The sequence below is a fragment of the Pteronotus mesoamericanus genome, unplaced genomic scaffold (genome assembly GCF_021234165.1).
Source record: "Pteronotus mesoamericanus isolate MK-2021 breed Mesoamerican mustached bat unplaced genomic scaffold, CSHL_Meso_final contig_265, whole genome shotgun sequence".
In the NCBI taxonomy this organism is placed as follows: Eukaryota; Metazoa; Chordata; class Mammalia; order Chiroptera; family Mormoopidae; genus Pteronotus; species Pteronotus mesoamericanus.
The window spans coordinates 2,146,373-2,163,339 of NW_026555113.1; the positions used below are offsets into that span (position 1 = coordinate 2,146,373).

Consider the following 16,967-nt stretch of genomic DNA (forward strand, 5'->3'; position numbering starts at 1 on the left):
TGCTGACACCGGGCCTCAGACTTGAGGCCTGAGCGGGGGCTGCAGCCCTCGCACGGTCTGAGCCCAGCCTCAGGGGCACGCACTGGCCCCCCCACCTGAGACTCCGAGGCAGGAGCGCGGGACACGGCCAGCAGCCAGCTGGGGCTCCGGGTGCACACGGGTGTGTCCGGGGGAGGCCAAAACCTGCTCTGAAGCCTGTCCCGTGAGCGAGGGGCCTCCGGCGGGCAGAGCTCACGGCCGCTCTGACTTCAGAGCTGCGGGGGCAGCTCGGGGATGGAGGCCCGGGCCCCATCGGGCTGCCGGGAGGGGAAGCCTGCCGCTGCGGCGTCGCCCAGCTTCCCTGGGTCTGCTTCCCCGTCTGGGAGCTGTGTCCGCCTCACAGGCACAGAGGACGAGAGGTGCGCCTGCGGGAGTGACCGGCAGGTGCCGCTGGCCGCCCCTGGCTGCTCCCAGGACGCGGTGGGGTCGGCCTGTTTCCCTCTCGTTTCTTCACCTCCAAGCGATTCCAAGTCTTAACGGCTGAAGGGCGGAAAAGGGGTTCCTGGAATGTTACGTTCCCAGGGCCCCGATGCCACATGCCCGGCCGTGCAGGGGACGCGCTGGGGACCGGCTCACACCTGATCGAGGGGTCCCTCCGCTTCTCACGGGGACCCCGCCACGCCCGGCCTAGGCCAGTCGCGGCCCTGGGCGGCGGGAGGCACACGGAGTGTGCATTTCTATAAAAACACAGGTGAGAATGTGAGAAAAGGGCAGGGGAGGCGGGGGAGGCAGACATTACTCATTTCATTTTACGTGACTATTTACTCCGATACTGAATAAAAATTGAATTTGTCGCTATGGTAACTGCCGCATCACTCGGCGCCCCCTGGCTCTCGGGCCCAGAGGCACGTGGACAGGCCCCGTGGGCCCACGTGATGCTGCCCTTCACCGGGTGCCCCAGGAGACAGGCGCGTCGCCTCACAACAAACTCATATCCGTCGACGCGTCAAGTGCAGGTAATTATATCGAACACGTTTCTGTGTGATGTCCTTCCCTTCTGAGAAACAGGAAAACAGAGTCACGACAGGCGCGTCCGGCAAAGGTGCGAAAGGTGCCCAGGGAGGGGCTGAGCTCGGGGACCCGGACCTCGTTTGCCCACCACTCAGCACCGGGGGGTCGTCGGTGGGCTGAACACGGAACCTTCGAGGGCGGCCGCTGCAGGCACGTTAATGCAGTTTCATCAGATGTCCTCTCAGACGCTGGCAAGCAGGCTTTCCTTAGGGGCGCTGTTTGCTTCCAGGAGGAAAAAGTTCAGTTTTGTCTGTCAGGAAACTCAGGTCACAGTACAACAAGGTGCTGGGCAGAAAGGGCAGCGCTGGGAACCCAACTCCCGCCGTCGCCGAGGACGCAGCGCTCGGGGCTCAGGACAGAGCCGCCGGCCCTTCTGTCCGCAGGGCTGTGGAGCCCGGCCGCCGCTCTGGAAGCGTGTTGAGGGCTCCCGGGTCCCCGGGCGCCACGGATCCCCGGGACTGGGGGCCGTGCTGGGTGCGTCTAACGTACCTGTTTCTGGGGAGAGGCCCATGGCCCTCCCGGGTACCCAGGCGCTATGGCGGCCGGCATCCTGAGGCTGGACGTGGGGGAGCCCAGCGTGGGGCAAGGGTCCCGGGTGCGTCTGGCTGGGGCGTCCGTCCCAAAGCTCTCTGTCTAGGTCCGCCAGGCGCTGTGGACCTGTCCCCTCGGCGTTGCACTCGGTTTATGTCCTGAGCTCCCCTCCACGTTTAGAGTTTTTGAATCACTTGCAGCGAAACCATTGGATCCCGTTGATTTGATTTGTGATGGGAACAGTTACTTCCCTGTGGTTTTACACTGAGGCCGCTTGGGCTTCTCTCAGAGCTTCGCGGTGTTCCTTGTCTCGCCTGGTGAACGGCCCCCTCGAAGTGAATTTCTTGGAGGGCGATCATCGGGCGGAAGGGGACGGACGCCGCCATAAAAAGAGCTGGTCTTCATTACAGAGACCCAGACTCGCCCCCATCGGGGGCCCCCGTGAGGTCAGTGAAGGATGGATCCCACAGGCTGCCCGCTGGCTGGCTGAGACGGCCTTCCTCCACGCTGCGGGCGGCGCGCCCCGCGCCTCACGGCCTCGCCCGAGGGCGCCCGTCACCCCCGGCCCTGCCGGCCCCAGGCTGCCCGCGCGCCTGCTCCTCCCAGCACCCCAGGGACCCGGTGCGCGGCGGGGCGGGCCATCCCTGCCCGCGTCCCCTGCCCGCTGACCGGTCCCAAGCCCGTGTGAGCACCCAGGCTCCGTCAGCACAGCGCTGAACGAGGGGCTCTGGCTTTGATCGCAGCTACTTGAAGTCACGGCGTCTTTCAACAGACAGGCAAGGACCACCTGGGACCTGGGAGGGAACGAGGCTGTGGGTCGGCACCATGCCCACTCGGTCTCCATGGTGACAGCGGTCCCGTGGCCACAGCCCCCGCCCGTCCCGCGCAGCCCAGGACAAATCCGCACCACGTTGGGGAGCGGTGTGGTCACAGCCTCACAGGCTTTTAAGGGACCTGGGGATCAGCCGGTTCTTCGCCACCCAATCTCTCTTTGACCGAGGTCCTCCTGGGAGCCCATCGGCGACGGAGCCCAGAGCAGCCCATGACCCGGGTTCACGCCCCACCTGCCTCACGCGAGCGACGCCCTCAGACCCCGGGCTCTTTGGAGACTCTCTGAGAACCAGGGATGTGCCCAGGGAGCTGTCCCCGAGGCGTGGCCCTCGGCCGCGAGTGTCAGGCTGCAGGGGCCAGCGAAAGCGCCAGAGGCGGGACGGCCTCCCAGTGCCCTCACCCCAAGGCTGGGGCTCCCCCCTCCCGGCGGGGGGCCTGGGCCTGCCGTCCCGTGGCCCGTGCTGCCCCCGGCTGCGCCCCCAGACGCAGCCCGAGCTCAGGCCCCACTGCCTCTCTGGCACCACTGCCTATGACCTCTTACCGGCCTCCCGAGAAGGCCTCTGTCCACACAGCTCACAGCAAACCCATGTGCTCTCCTCCCGCCCCGCGTCCAGATCCAGAGGGGACTGTGAGGTCCAGGGCAGCTTTCTCCTCCTCCCGCCCCCTCGAAGTGCGAGGCAAGGGCCTCCGCGGGGCAGGGCCCGCGGCAGGGAGAGGGCTGCAGCCTAATATTGGGAAATAGTCAAGGAGTATGAATAAGCCTTGAGCAGCATCAAGTTTATGATGGTTCAAAAGATAAAAGTACCAAAACCATACTGAATGCCCAAGACAGGGAGACAAAGATTTAAAGATGCAAGAAGCACAGATTTTTCTAGACGTGCAACACACAGGAACAGACAGGTAACGTGTGAGTTTTGCAGCAGGTTAGACGCAGAGGGAGACCGGCCACTGAGAGTGGCCGCCTGTACGGTGCTGTGCCCGAGGCGGCAGGGCCCTGAGCTCGACTGTTTCCCATGTGACCGCGCAGACTGGCCTCGGGCCACGCCGACCCAGAGCCCGCCACGGGCCCGCGCGCCTTCCATTGTCCGGGGACCTGACGCAGGCCCCGCCGGGCCAGGCCCCCGGGGTGGGAGCCACGGCCAGAACGGCCGACGGAGGGTTTGCTCAAGGGCCTCCTCCTGCTCACAACACAGCCCCGTGTGCACGTGACTGCTCTGCGGTAGGTTTACACGACCTCACGGAATCATTCATTCTCTTCTCTTGCCTTCCCCCAAATAGGCCCTTAAATAATTAAGATAAACGTGTGCCCTCCTGAATCCCCAGGGGCAGGGTAATTTCCTTGGCTTGCTCATGGCCATAAATTAACAACTACGGGGGCACTGAAGAAGCACCTTGTTTCTCTCGTCCACGACCACCTCTTCTCAGGGAGACGTGAATTACGATTTCAAAGGCAGCCAAGCAGTGTCACGTTGTCCCGGCACCCGCACCAGCACGTCACCCGCTGGGACGGCCAGACTGACTGGCACCAGCCAGCTGGCCTCCCCGCCGTCCCGCGGCGCTGTTGGACCGACCGCGCGCGGCAGGCCGCCCCCTGGCACCGACGCGTCCCCGAGGGCAGCCCTCGGCTACTCACCGCGCCCACTCCGGCCTGAAGGATCCTCAGCCCGGACGCTCTTTCCAGGTCGTCCTTGTTGTCGACTGTTAGGAAAAACGGAGAAGCACAGGGGTCAGCTCGGGAGGCGGTCGTTCCTGCGTCACCCTCCGCGTTTCCCCCGCTGCGCGGACGCCCGTCCCACACCCGCGCCGGGCACACGCCCGGAGCGGGAGACCCTGAGGCCCGTTCCCACGCACACACCGAGCACAGGCCCCGCACAGGCCTAGAAACAGCATGTCCTGTGGTCGATCTACCCACAGCACAGCACAGCAGGTGGCTTTGGGCGCATGCCCTTGTTTTCCCGCAAGGAGGCCGGGAGCGGGCAGACGTCGGGCTGAGGACCCCCACACCCCCGAGCTCCCCCCGGAGGACACGGAGACTGTCTGTCGAGAAGCTCCCGCAGAGCCTTTCGGGGGCCGTGGGCGCTGCCGTTAGCAGCTCACCCCAGGGCCGTGCCGGGCGCCCACGCCCACCTCCGCAGCTCCCCTCAGGCTCCCGCAGGAGCTCCAGGGCCCGTGAAAGCCACTGCACCCCAAGGGGGTGCTAGCAAAGTGGGGATCCCCCGAAAACCCAGGTTCCAGACCCGCCTTCCGGCTCCTCAGCAGAGGGCACAGCTGGGAGAGACGGGAAGGGCTTCAGCCACATTTGCGGGGCCCCGACAGCGCGACCGCTGGGGACCCGGACCCGCGGCCTCGCCTCCCCCGGCGCCCGCCATCCCAACAGCGCCTGCTTTCACCTCCGCTCTAGTCCTGGGGTGGGTCTTCGAAATGTCTCATGGCGGCGATGACAAAAACAAGAGGCCGTGAGATGTTGCCTTCTTTTGAGAAGGTACCCGCTTTATCCTACACCCGCCTTTCTTTTCTTTGTCACCTTGTGAACGTCTGTGATAAAAACCCTGCCCGGGAGACGCCAGACGTTTGTAAGCTCGGGCCACCCGACGCCCTCCCCGAGGTTTTCCTGCACACCTGTGATTTACGCTTCCCCCGGGACCCCCGCACACAGCCACGCGGACCCGTTTTCACAGACCCTGCTGCTGGGTGGGGCCGGACTCCCCCCGTCCTCCCTCGGACGGCACCCTCCGGCGGCGCGTCCCTCCCCGGGTGCGGGGGTCGCCCTCCGAGGCAGGTGCTTCCCCGTGTCTACCTGCAAACACACCTGACTCTGAAAAGCGGAGTGGCGGGCCACCATTGCCCCTTGGTGACCCCTGTCTCCGTGGAGGCATTTCTGGGGGAAAGGCGAGCCTCGCTTCCGCCAGGTGTTGTGCCAGATGTCGGCCCCGACTCCCGTCCCGGCCGAGCACAGACTCCGAGCTGCGGTGTGAGCCGGCGGGAGAGACACGGAGGTGGCAGCAGCCGACTTAATGAGTCGAGGATGATGCATAAAAGCCCGTTTTTATCTTCACGGAGACACAAAGGGTTTCCAAACACTACAAAGAAGTCCTTTAAAATTAAACTCACTAGATGAAGGATATGCAAATTACCTGGAGAAGCAGAACCCTACAACGTTCTCAAAATGCTGCCGTAGCCCGTTTAATTAATATTTTAATTTATCGGAACACTTCTCTGCACTTGACAATCCGCGCAGCGCCCCAGGTAATCAGGCACGCGCTGCGGCGGAGTGGCCAGCCTGTCTCTCCCATCACTTTAACCTGGGCGGCTGTGTGGGGTCTCCTCTGTGGACTGCGTGGGGGTGGGGACCACGCAGGGGGCGGGCGGGGGCAGGGGGGCGGGCGGGGGCAGGGGGGCGGCCCCGGCCCGGCCCGGAGCTGCATCTGCACGCTTTCCCACCACACACGCGCGTCCTCTCTGCCACTGCCTCCCCACGGGGGCGTCCAGGGAACCTGGTCATGAGCTGCTGTGGCCGTCAGGGGACCGCTGGTGGGCTTGAAGTTGGCACGGCCCCCGGCCAGAGCTCGCCGTGTCACTGTGCAGGGGCTGGGCCGCACGTTCTCCCAGGGGCGGTCCCTGGGAGCTGTGGGGCTGAAGCCGGTGCCAGGGAGGAGGACGGGCAAGTGGGAAGGAAAGTCGATCCTGATGCACCAGGCGCCCAGGCCCCTCCTCGTCCACATCAGGGCTGGGCCGGGGGGTCGGGGAGCGGCCGGGGATGCGATGGCCCTACCAGGGCCACGGGAGAGCTGCTCGCCACCTGCCTCAGGTCGGGGGCAGGTCCTCTGACCTGGGAGAGATGGGCCGGCCCCAGGCTCTCCTGCAGGGTGGCGGGTCCTCAGCCCCTCACGGCCGAGCCCGTGACTCCCTGAGCAGCTGTGAGGGGCGGGGGCAGGGCTGCGGCTTCCTGGAGGGAGCCCCTTCGCCGAAAGGCCTGGAGCCGAGCAAGGGCCGGACGTGTCTGGAGGTGCCTCTGTCACTCCGGGGAGCCCCTCAGGAAGTGGCCGAGGGCCAGCTCGGAGCCTTCGCTGTGGAGGGACGGCTGGGGGGTCTAGGGGGTGCAGCCGGGGCGGGAGCCCTGCCCCAACCCCGTGCCAGGGGCAGGCGCCCACTGAGAGCCCGTCTGCACCTCACATCACCCTGAGGGGTCACTGTCTGTTGTCTGGAGGAAACCCTTTAGGATTAACTTAAAGGAGAACCTGTCAGTGACAAACCCATTGCTGGGAAGGATCCTTACTACACTCATTTTTTTAAGCCTTCACGTTGAAAGACACTTTCTCTCGGTGCGGCTCCAGGTCAATGATGGGTCCCCACAGTGGCATGGAGACACCTCCCTCCCGCCTTCTGGCTCCGTTCTGGCTGCTGAGAAATCGGCCCGAGTCAAGTCCTCCCCCGCCGGAGCGTGTGGCTTTCCTCCTTGGCCGCTTTGGAGAGCCCTCTTCTTCGGGAGGCTCCGAGCCTCGCGCTGCGAGCCTGGCTGGAGACGTGCTTCCACAGACAGGCTTCCGGGCCTGAGCCCCGCGCCTTCCGTCAGCGGCAGCCAACGTGCCGCCGTCGCCTCAGGCGCGGCCTCCCGACGGCCTCTCCTCTCCTGGGGCTCCCACTGGGCGCACACAGGGTTTCTTACTTTGCTTTCTAAGCCTCCTTCCTTTTAAAATTCATATGGATATTTTCATCTCTTTAGTCTGCATTCTGGATAATTTCTCCAGTTTCTCTCTTCGTTCACTAATTATCTCTTCAGCTGTATCTGCTCTGTGTTTACACTCATCCCTTGAGTTTAAGCTTTAATTGCATCTCTCGTTTTACATTGTGTTGATTACAATTTTTCAGTCATTTTAAAGCTCTTAACCTTTGGGTCATATTTTTCCTCCCTCTTGTTGTCCCTTCTACATATAAAAATACTTCTATTTCTGTGGTAGCCCATTTGTCACACTACCCGACGTTTATGGGGTCCGTTCTTCCCGCCGCCCCTTCCCCAGCACGTTCTGAAATTTCCTGCCGTGCGCCCCTCTTTCCCAGGGCTTTACCCTCTGAGGGGACCCTCTGAGGACAGGGAGGTGGGTGCCTTCAGGCAGAACGTGCCTGTCCTCCCCCGAAGGCTCTGGACGCCCTACCCACTCGGGACCCTCGGACACTGAACTCCTCGCTTGGGGCTCAGGGACCCCGTGGGTGCTGCGCAGGGGGACGGCCACGCCTATGGGGGCTGACGTGGGCTCAGCGCCCCCGACACGCAGCGGCCGCGCTGAGGGCAGGACGCCCCCCCCCGGGTGCATGGGGCACTGGGCTGTCGCCCTGAGGGGCCCCCGCTGCCTTCCCCCCGCCGCGCCCCGGGGCTCGCCTCCTGCCCGCAGTCTGTGAGGTCAGGAACGCTGAGGTTCAAGGCCAGCCTGGCTGGGAAAACACCCTCCAGCTCCAGTCGACATCAGCGTCCACGTGTGGGTTCCTGCTTTCACGTAGACTGGGACCTTCAAGAATTTCACCATCTCCAGACGATCAATATGTTTTGAACTGTGTCTCCCTGCCTTCCCGTTCCAGCATTTCCAGGTCTTTGCTAAGTGAGGGTCCGTCCCAGCACCTATGTCTCCTAGTGCGTTGATGGAAACAGGGAAACCCCCAGCAACCCTCCCAGAAGCACCCCCATCAGCCGCTCTGTGCTCACAGAAGAGCGACTTAATGTGGGTTCAAGCAAAACCCTGTGGCACACGTAACAGCAAAGCTGTAAAGCATTAGGGATCAAGCAGCTGCACGTTATCCTGAACGTAGGTAGCATTGACGTGTGTATAAAGTCAGCAGATTATTTGCAGTGTTTTATGTGGCCGCAGGAACCCCACGTATCGTGGAGGAGAGAGACCAGGGACTGGCCCCTTGCACGGCGCCTCAGGGTGTGGGCCCCGCTGCAGACTCAGCCTGTGCCCGGCAGCTCCGGGGCAGAGCCGGGCGGGGGCAGCAGAGCGCCCGCTCTGCCGACACGACTGTGCCCGGGGCGGCCGCAGGAGGGAGAGCCAGGCTCTCCAGGACGCCGCGGAGCCCGAGGCGGCGCGCACTTCAGCGCCACACGCTGCCCCCCCTCAATGGTCTCTTGTCTGAGAGAGAGGTGAGGCCCCTGCAGCGGGCCCCCGAGGCCTCTCAGGCCTGCACCGGCCGGCGCTCCCCCCGCAGACCCCTCGACTCCGCACTCGCAGGCGGGCGCCCCACAGCCGGACGCTCCCGGGACGCTCGGGGGGCCCACCCCGCGCGCCCACCCCCTGCAGAGAGGCTCTGGTCCCGGGTGCCCACCCCGCCTGCTCGCACAGGGCCACGGCCGCAGGGCACGCTGCTGCGCGCTCTTTGCCGTTCCGGACCCGAGGCTCCTTCCTTTGAAGCCCTGCAGGAAGGGCAGGCACCGAGCGCGTTTGAGCCTCAAATGCAAACGTTTATGCGAGAGTCTGAGGGGTTTTCTCTCCTTGGAAACGGAAAGGTCAGTTTGTCAAAGCCACGCCTCGGTTCCGAGAAAGGCCCTCAGCCGGCCTCCCAGCAGCACCGAGTAGGCGGCGAGGCTTCGGTCCGCCGGCTCCCCCGCGAGGCCTCCCGAGGACAGGGCGCCGGCCCCGCGGGAGCAGAGACGGCTGCGCGCTAACAGCAGCGACCGGCAGCGAGAGCGCGTGTCGGCTCCAATTTCCAAGTCATTTTTCAAATTATTTTAATTAGATATTGTTTCAATCTCACTTACATTAATTTAATAGCTGATATCAACATTTCAGGTTTCCGTCTGTGCTGATGATTTTCGCCGGCCGCCCGGGGGGCCTGCGGCCATTTAAGCCTCAGTGTCTATCCTCCGCCGTTTTCAGTGCGGCCGGGCCGCTGCAGCCCTCGCAGGAGGGACGGCTCGGGGGCAGGGGACGGGGGGAGGGGGGCCCCCGGAGGGGCGTTTTGGGGAAAAATGGAAACCTGTCTCCTTATCATTTATCTCCAGACAGCACGCGCGCAAAAGTAGGGCTGAGGCTAGGAGCTTGTAATAAAAAGGTTTTCCCCAATTTCATTCTGTAATTGGCTTTCCAATGCAAATTTCAGTGAAATATGACGTTTTCTTTTTAAATTAAAGCTCCCTGACCAAACAGCCACGTTCCCTGATCAACATGTTTTCTGACGACTTTCAGTGATAAGGCCTTGAACCTGTCCCCAAAGGGTCCTTCTCCCCCTGCTCACTATCACAGTTTTAGGTCCTGGATTTGGTCACACTTTGGGGTTTTTTTCCCCCCAGATATGTACAGATTCTAGCTAGCCCCCACCTTTAGAGAGGTAAGCATGAACTTAAACTAGCCTCACATCATCAAATATGGAACAAGTCACATACCCTCCAGGGCCCCTCTAAGACAAGAGAACGTGTTCTATTCCTGAAGTTGATCATTAGAAATGCGCAGACCCAAACTCTGTTTCGGAAGCCTGAAGAGCTGGAAACAGTGAATTTACTCTCCCAGTCACTTGGAAGGACCATAAAACCAAACTGAATGTCACCGAGAGAGCAGAAGCTAAATGACAAAGGAAACGGGAAGGAAGCCTCAAGTATGAGGACAAAGGAAGAGCAGGTAGTTACTGCAATAAATGTAAGCAGTTAAGTTGTCCTGTTAGGACTAACGCACCGAGGTCCAGCTACGTGCTCTCTGCAGGAAACACGCCTAGAACACAGTGGTTTGGAAAGATTAGAAATGGAAAGGGCAGGGAAAATGAGGTAAATGTAAACAGAAATAAAGAAAGGGTCATGGTGTTAATATGACAATATACAATTAAGTTATTTTTAAAAGTGAAATAAGTATAATTTTCTATTAATGTTAAAAAATCCAAAGTGAAGGTATAGTATCCATGAGCTAATAGATGCCAAGAAATAAAGACACTGAAATTCACAAAGAGGCAGTGACGCGCTGCTGACGTCTGGACAGACAGAAAACCACGATGACAGACAGCTCTCCTGCGGGTCCCGGGACCTGCGTCCAGCCCGCCCACCGCCCCACTGCCTCATCGGACACCGGCACTTCCTGGTGTCCCTTTGGACTAATGAGGAAGCCACGTAGCTAGTCAGTGACAGACCAGACTTGAGATTCGTCTGCCTGGCCCACGGAGGGGCATATGGAGAGTCTGAATACAGACAATTCAGTAGCAATTGATCAAACTCCAGAAGTAATAACATCGCTGATAAGACAGGGGGCCTGAAAGAAGAGTTTTGCACTTTCCAAACAGTAAAACTTGTACAGGTTGCGTTCACTGACCACAATCTAATAACATTAGAAATTCAAGCCACAGAAAACGCTCCAGCCGGCTGGGCACCGACAAACACGCTCCCCGATGATGCTCAGGCTGAGGAAGCACAGAGGACCTCCACCGCAGCGCACCGAGCAAGCGAGGACGCTGGACCGCCCGGTCTGCGCGCCCCGGGGCCCGCAGCATCGCTGCGGGCGGTCGGAGCCCCAGCGGTTTCGTTAGCGCATAAGAAAAAGGCAAACAGCAGACCAGACATTCAGTTAAGGAGTCAGAAGTGAAATCGTTAGAACTTAAGGGAAGGAACAGAAATATATGATAAAAATATAAATTAATAAACTATAAAAGGGAAACAATTGATGAATAAACCCAAGACCTGGATTTTAGGGCAAAGTACATGAGCTCTCACCAGAAGCCTAATAAAGAAAAAAAACGAGACACTTCAAATCCAATAGTCACCAAAAATTAATGGTGATAAAGGAAACAACCGCAGAAATTTAAGAGTTACAAGCTAACAACGCCACTGATATGTAAAAATTGGAACTCTTAAGGAATTGGGCTATAAACAAAAAATGTAATTTATTAAACTGACAAAAAGAGGCAACCGCAGAGGAACGGGGAAGGCCGTCCAAGAGCTGTACTGCAGGAAGCGCGTGAGGCCTGAGGCCAGGCTGCCAATGTCCCCGAGCCCACGTCTGTGGTTCGCAGCCCGGAGGGGAGCCCGGGGGGGGGCATCAGGGCCCCTGCTCCCAGGGCCAGGGATGGGCTAGGTGGACACCGATGGATCCCGAGCCTCAGGACCCTGCCCCCTGCACTGGAACTGCCAAAACCCTGTGAGCAGAACACCCATTTCCTCCCTGCACGCGTGAGTCAAAAGTTAAGAGTCAGCTGCACAAACAGCCAACGGGACACTGAGCAGGAGCAAAGGCGCCTCGGAGGAAGGGCTGCTGCTCCCACAGCCGGTGGGCAAACACAGAGCGCCCGCGCGCAGATGAGCCCGCGCACCGACCCCGCACCTATCGCAAAAAGCCACTCAAAAGAACACCTAGACGTAGCCTTCAGGGCCAAGCCTCATCCCGGAGACGACGCAGGAGGAAGCCTAGGTGGCTTGGGTCAGCGACGGCTTTCAGACACAGCACCGACAGCACAGCCTAGGAAAGAGAACGCTGATAAAGGGGACTGTGTTGAGACTGGAAGCGTCTGCTCTGCAAAAGGCACCGTTAAAAGAATAAAAGGTTTTAAAAAAAGAATAAAAGGTAAGCCGCAGACTGGGAAAAATATTTGCAAAACACCCCTGATAAAAAACGATTATCCAAATGAACAGAAGCTTAACGTTCACTAATAAGAAAACAAACAACCCCATTACCAAATGGGCCAAAGACCTTAGCGACAGCTCACCAGGTAAGACAGGCAGATGGCGAACAAGCCCATGAGAAGATGCTCCACCTCACACGTTGTCAGGGAAATGCAAATTGAACGACGACACACCCCTGCACACGGGTTAGTGTGGCCGAAGTCCAGACCCTGACAAGGCCAAGTGCAGGCGAGGACGTGGAGCGGCAGGGGCGCCCACTCGCGGCGGGCGGGGACGCGACACGGTGCAGCCGCGGTGGACGGCGGCTCTGCGGGTCCTTCCAGAACTGAACACGCTCTCCCCGCAGGACCCGGCCCTCGTGCTCCTGGGTGCCCACCCGAAGGAGGTGGAGACTTCCGTCCCCGCAGAAAGCTGCGCACAGATGGTTATTGCCGTTTTAGTCACACCTGCCGTGACTGAGGTAGCCAAGGTGTCCTTCCGTAGGGGACAGATAAGTAAATTGTGGTGTATCCAGACAATGGAATTTCATTTTTAAAAATTTCTATTTATTTCCAATGCTTTTTAAATTCTCACCCAAGGATATGCTTATTGATTTTAGAGAGAGAGGGAGGGAGTGGGGAGAGAGAGAGGGAGGGGGTGGGGAGGGAGAGAGGAAGAGAAATAGAGACATCGATTGGTTGCTTCCTGTGCGCGCCTCAACTGGGGATAGAACCCACAACCCAGGTATGTGGTCTGACTAGGAATCGAACCTACAACCTTTTTTCTTTTTTGGGGGTACAGGACAACCCTCTAATCAACTGGGCCACCAGCCAGGGCACACACAATGGAGTATTAGTCAGCACTAAAAAGAAATGAGCTGTGAAAATCCTGGAGGAAACTTAGCTGCATGGACTCAGTGGCAGAGGCCCATCTGAAAAGGCCGCGCACTGTGCGGTTCCTGCCGCGTGTTCTGGAAGCGGTGCGCTGCGGGGATGGTTGAAGGTCAGCGCTGCTGGGGCTGGGGGGGCGAAGAGGGACGGACGGACGGACACAGCGGGTCTTTCGGGCAGAGGGAGGGCTCTGTGTGATGGCTGCCGCGGGGTGGACACGTGTCCCTCACTGCACACCTGCCCAGGCCCACAGGATGCGGGACCAGGAGCGAGCCCCAGGGTGCACCAGGCCCCGGGCAGTGATGGCGTGCGGACGTCGGCCCGTCAAGGGCAGCGCACGTGCCGCTGCCGTAAAGTGTCGGTGCGGGAGCCGTGGGGCCGGGACGGGGGCGGCATATGGAAACTCGCTACTTTCCGCTCCCTTTTTCTGGAAACATAAAACTGCTCTAAAAAGAATGCCTATAAAAAACATAAAAGAGCAAAGGATAGGAGTCAGTTGTTTCTTTTGGAAGGGATGTCCCAGGCAGGTGTCCGAACGCCACGGGGACTGCAGGTAAGGGGGTCCTATGGCGCAAAGATGATCACTGCAGGGGAACGTTCAGGATTCTCGAGGGCAACTGTTAGTTTCCAACTCAGCCGGCTGGCGCTGCGCGTCGGACGCCTCAACGCGGGGTCTTTAAGGCTCAGAAAGCAGAAGGCAGAGGCAAAGGAGGAGGGCGTGTCGCAGAAGGGCGGAACTCGGGGCCCTGCGCTGTGGCCCGAGGGGCAGAGATGAAGACGAGGGGGGACCACGGCCCGCAGCCCTGGGCCGGGCAGGCCGCATGAGCAGCTCTGCAGGATTGGGGTCACATGGGAAACTGCGCGGAACCCACAGAGGGGACCTGCATGTATGGCTCCGTCGTGGACCAGCTGGCAAGGTGGCTCTGCATTCACGGCCCTCCCCACGTGAGCCTGTGCCGCAGGCGGTGGAGAGGTGGCGTCTGTGCTGAGGTCAGGCTCTGTCCCTTCCACACGCCTGAGACGAGCATCTGTGTTGCTCGCGGGAGGGACGACATCGGTGTGCAGCCCTGAAATCGGCCTGCGCTGGGAAAACATTTTCCATATTTCAACGGGCCGCTTCACTAAGTCACAAATAACTCAGCTAATCCGTAAGGCCACTCGCTTACAAAAACCTATTTGCTCTGCTTCAGAGCAAAATGAAAATATACATGACAGACGAGGCCACCAGCCCCACGCCGGCTCCAGCCGCCGTCCCGCGGCTCCCGCCCACCGGCAGCCACGAAACGCCTCCCTCTCCCGAGGGCCGCCTGGGTAAGCGCCCCAGAGACTGTTGACCTGGGCAAGCACATTTATCTGTAGCCAGGGTTTAATGGGAAATTTAGCCTAAACGGTGTGTATTTCGATGCAGGTCTATAAATAAAACATCAGTCTTGGTTTTTCATCTCTATCCCAACGCTCTGCAGTGCGCAGTATTAGTGCAGCCCACTGGGAAATCTTCTAACCCCAACCATACACACCAGGTGAGTCTGCCAGGAACCTCCTGCCAGCCGGCTGGGGTGGGGTGGGGGCAACAGGCCGCTCACCCCTGCGCTCCTGAGAGTGGGGGGGCGTGGGGGCCCTTGGGGGGCGTCCTAGCCCCGGCTGCTCCCCCCCGGAGCTGCGCTCTGAGGAGCCGCATTCAGGTAAGCTCGTCCTTTGGAAGTTCCTGGGGTGTCGCTTCTGCAAATGGCCCTGGCATGTAGAACCGCTGACCCAAAAGGCAAAGGGAGGGAACTTCCAAGGACAAAGGGCAAGCCTGCCTTTCAGTTATGGGAAACCACTGCTCTGAGTCCGGGCCCCTCCCCATCCCAGGGTGACGCCTGAGGCCCCAGGCTGGGTCCCCCGCCAGAACCGGTCTCCAGATGGCCAGTGGTACTGGTCGCCGCTCTGGGGGACAACACTCCCTCTCGAGTTGACAGGGGATGGAAGTCACACAGCTGGCTCGCTCTGGCAACACTGGGGACAGGCCTCCCACGAGGCTGGGACCTGCCGCGCCCAGTGTGAGTCACCGTCTTCAGGCTCCCGGTCGGCTCACCCAAGTTTTGCCTCATTAGATCCCGTAACTCTTACCATCGTTAGGTGACGAACACACAGCTGCCGAAGTGCCAGTGCACACACGAGGCTGCTGATGGGCTGGGGCCCCCGTGTCTAGCACTCTGCTTTAGTCGCTAAACTTCTAGAATCTTCTAGAAGCCTGAAAGTCACACTGCCTGAATTTGCCTCAGCAGATGGCTGCTGTCGGAGCAGCCACGGAGGGCTCAGCTCCCGCTCAGCTCCGTGTTTGGGCTGCGGAACGCCCCCCAACCCCCACAGCAGTGGCTGAGCCACGCTCTGCCCGAGGGTGAGCTGCTGACCCAGCGGAAGGCCGCTGGAAACCATGGGCGCCTCTCGAGCTGGGACGTGCTCGGGAAGCACCAGGCTCTGACCCAGGACCGTGACTCGGGAGGGGCCTGAACCTTCATTTCCGATAAGATCCTTGAAGCCAAGGATTCCTGTCAAGGCCACTGAGCCACGTCAGTGAGCAGCTGGCCCTTTGATATCACACCTGAGACCATCGGGAAGCCATGGCACTGGAGGAAAAAGTGGGCCGCTACGCACAGCACTCTCGTTGGAAAATGCACCCACAGGTTGCTCTTTCTCTGGGTGATTCTGAAACCTCTTCTTTCAGAGATGAGGGAATTACTTCCCTACAAAACACGCCTTATGTTTCTGTCATAATTTTCAGAGTGTTATAACTACAGCATGTTGGTGCAGACTTGATTAGCATTTGAATCCACGTGTGGCAGCAACGAGTGGATGTGGCTTACGTGCATACGTTACATCTGTCTGTGCGCCTGTCTGTCGGCCGCCTGCCCGCCTGCCCGCCCGCCTGGCCCAGCCTGTGTGCTCGGATGAAAACCAGCTTCGACGAGCGTCTACTGCAGGCAGGTGCTGTTGCAGGGGTTTCACACACATCGCCTCGAACCCTGGGTCACGTGAGGTCGCTCAATAAAAACTGAGTGAACAGGAAGGGATGCAGCGGTCATTGCAGCCCACCCACACACGCGCTACAGAAAAGGAAAGTGGGCCCAGTGGCCACGAGGTCTCAGCAGCAGCGCGGTCTCGGAGCCAGTGCTTGGGGTGCCCCACGCTCCCCTAACAGCCGGGTGCCACATCGACTGACAAACCCCGCAGGCTACGACTCAGCCCCGAGAGACCTTGGGCCCTGACACTGCCGTCCGCAGGGGTCCGTGCACGTGGGGCTGACCGCAGGAGGGCGGGCGAGCTGGGTGGGAAGCCGGAGGAGGCCGGACACTCAAAAATGCCATTGTTTACCCAGAACAGGGGTTAACGTTTTCCGCTTGGTTTCACTGCAAGTCTGTGGGTTTGCCATTAACCTGCGCATTTGGTCGCCCCTCGCTCCCTTGTGAAGACGCGCGGGGATGTTCTTGCGACTACCTGCACGAGGGGAACAGCTGAGGGCAGCTCTTCAGGCGACAACCACCTTCGCAGGGACGTTCTCCAAGAGCGTGCTGTGGGTGGGCGCTGCGCTGGCGCTGGGTGTGAACTCGCTCCAGTCTCATGACAACCCCAGGAGGAAGGCGCCGGTGAGGAGACAGGGGGCCCCAACATCACGAGGCCGGGGGACCTGCACTCGTAGTTGCACCCGTGGACTCGCTGCCTCCGCCAGGCTAACCCATGGGGTCGGACCGCTCCCAGGCTGTGTCTCCCGGTCTCCGGGTGACTGCTCACTCACCGCCCACATCTGGTGAGAAAGGCGGAACCAGCCTGGTGCTGTTCCCTGAATTCAGAAAACTGGGGAAAAGAGACATGTGGGCCTCAAACACTTCTTGGACGTGCTACTCAGGAAACCCCTCTCCCGGGCCTCTGTCCTGCCCCCGGTGCAGCTGCTCCGCGAGGGAACCCGTGGCACGGCCCAGGTGGCAGAGCGGGGGTGGCGACAGGTCCGCTCTAACCCGTGGGGAGGGGCGGCTCACACGGAAGTGCGGGTCCTGGCCTCACTCAAGGGGAACCCAAAGCCGGGCACTGGGGTGGCAGGAGCAGCGGCCCGGGCGCCTGGC

At 60.3% G+C, this 16,967-nt stretch overlaps 1 protein-coding gene across 1 annotated transcript in view; it reads right to left on the minus strand.

Annotated features, from left to right (window-relative positions):
• Positions 1-248: 248 nt before the first annotated feature.
• PTPRN2 (protein tyrosine phosphatase receptor type N2) overlaps positions 249-16,967 on the minus strand; it is a 265,811-nt gene continuing 249,092 nt past the window's right edge. The window contains exons 12-13 of the mRNA XM_054574797.1: positions 4,046-4,110; positions 249-404 (exon numbers count right to left, since the gene is read on the minus strand). Of these exons, the coding sequence (XP_054430772.1) occupies positions 249-404; positions 4,046-4,110 (221 nt within the window). The remainder of the gene's footprint in view (positions 405-4,045; positions 4,111-16,967) is intronic.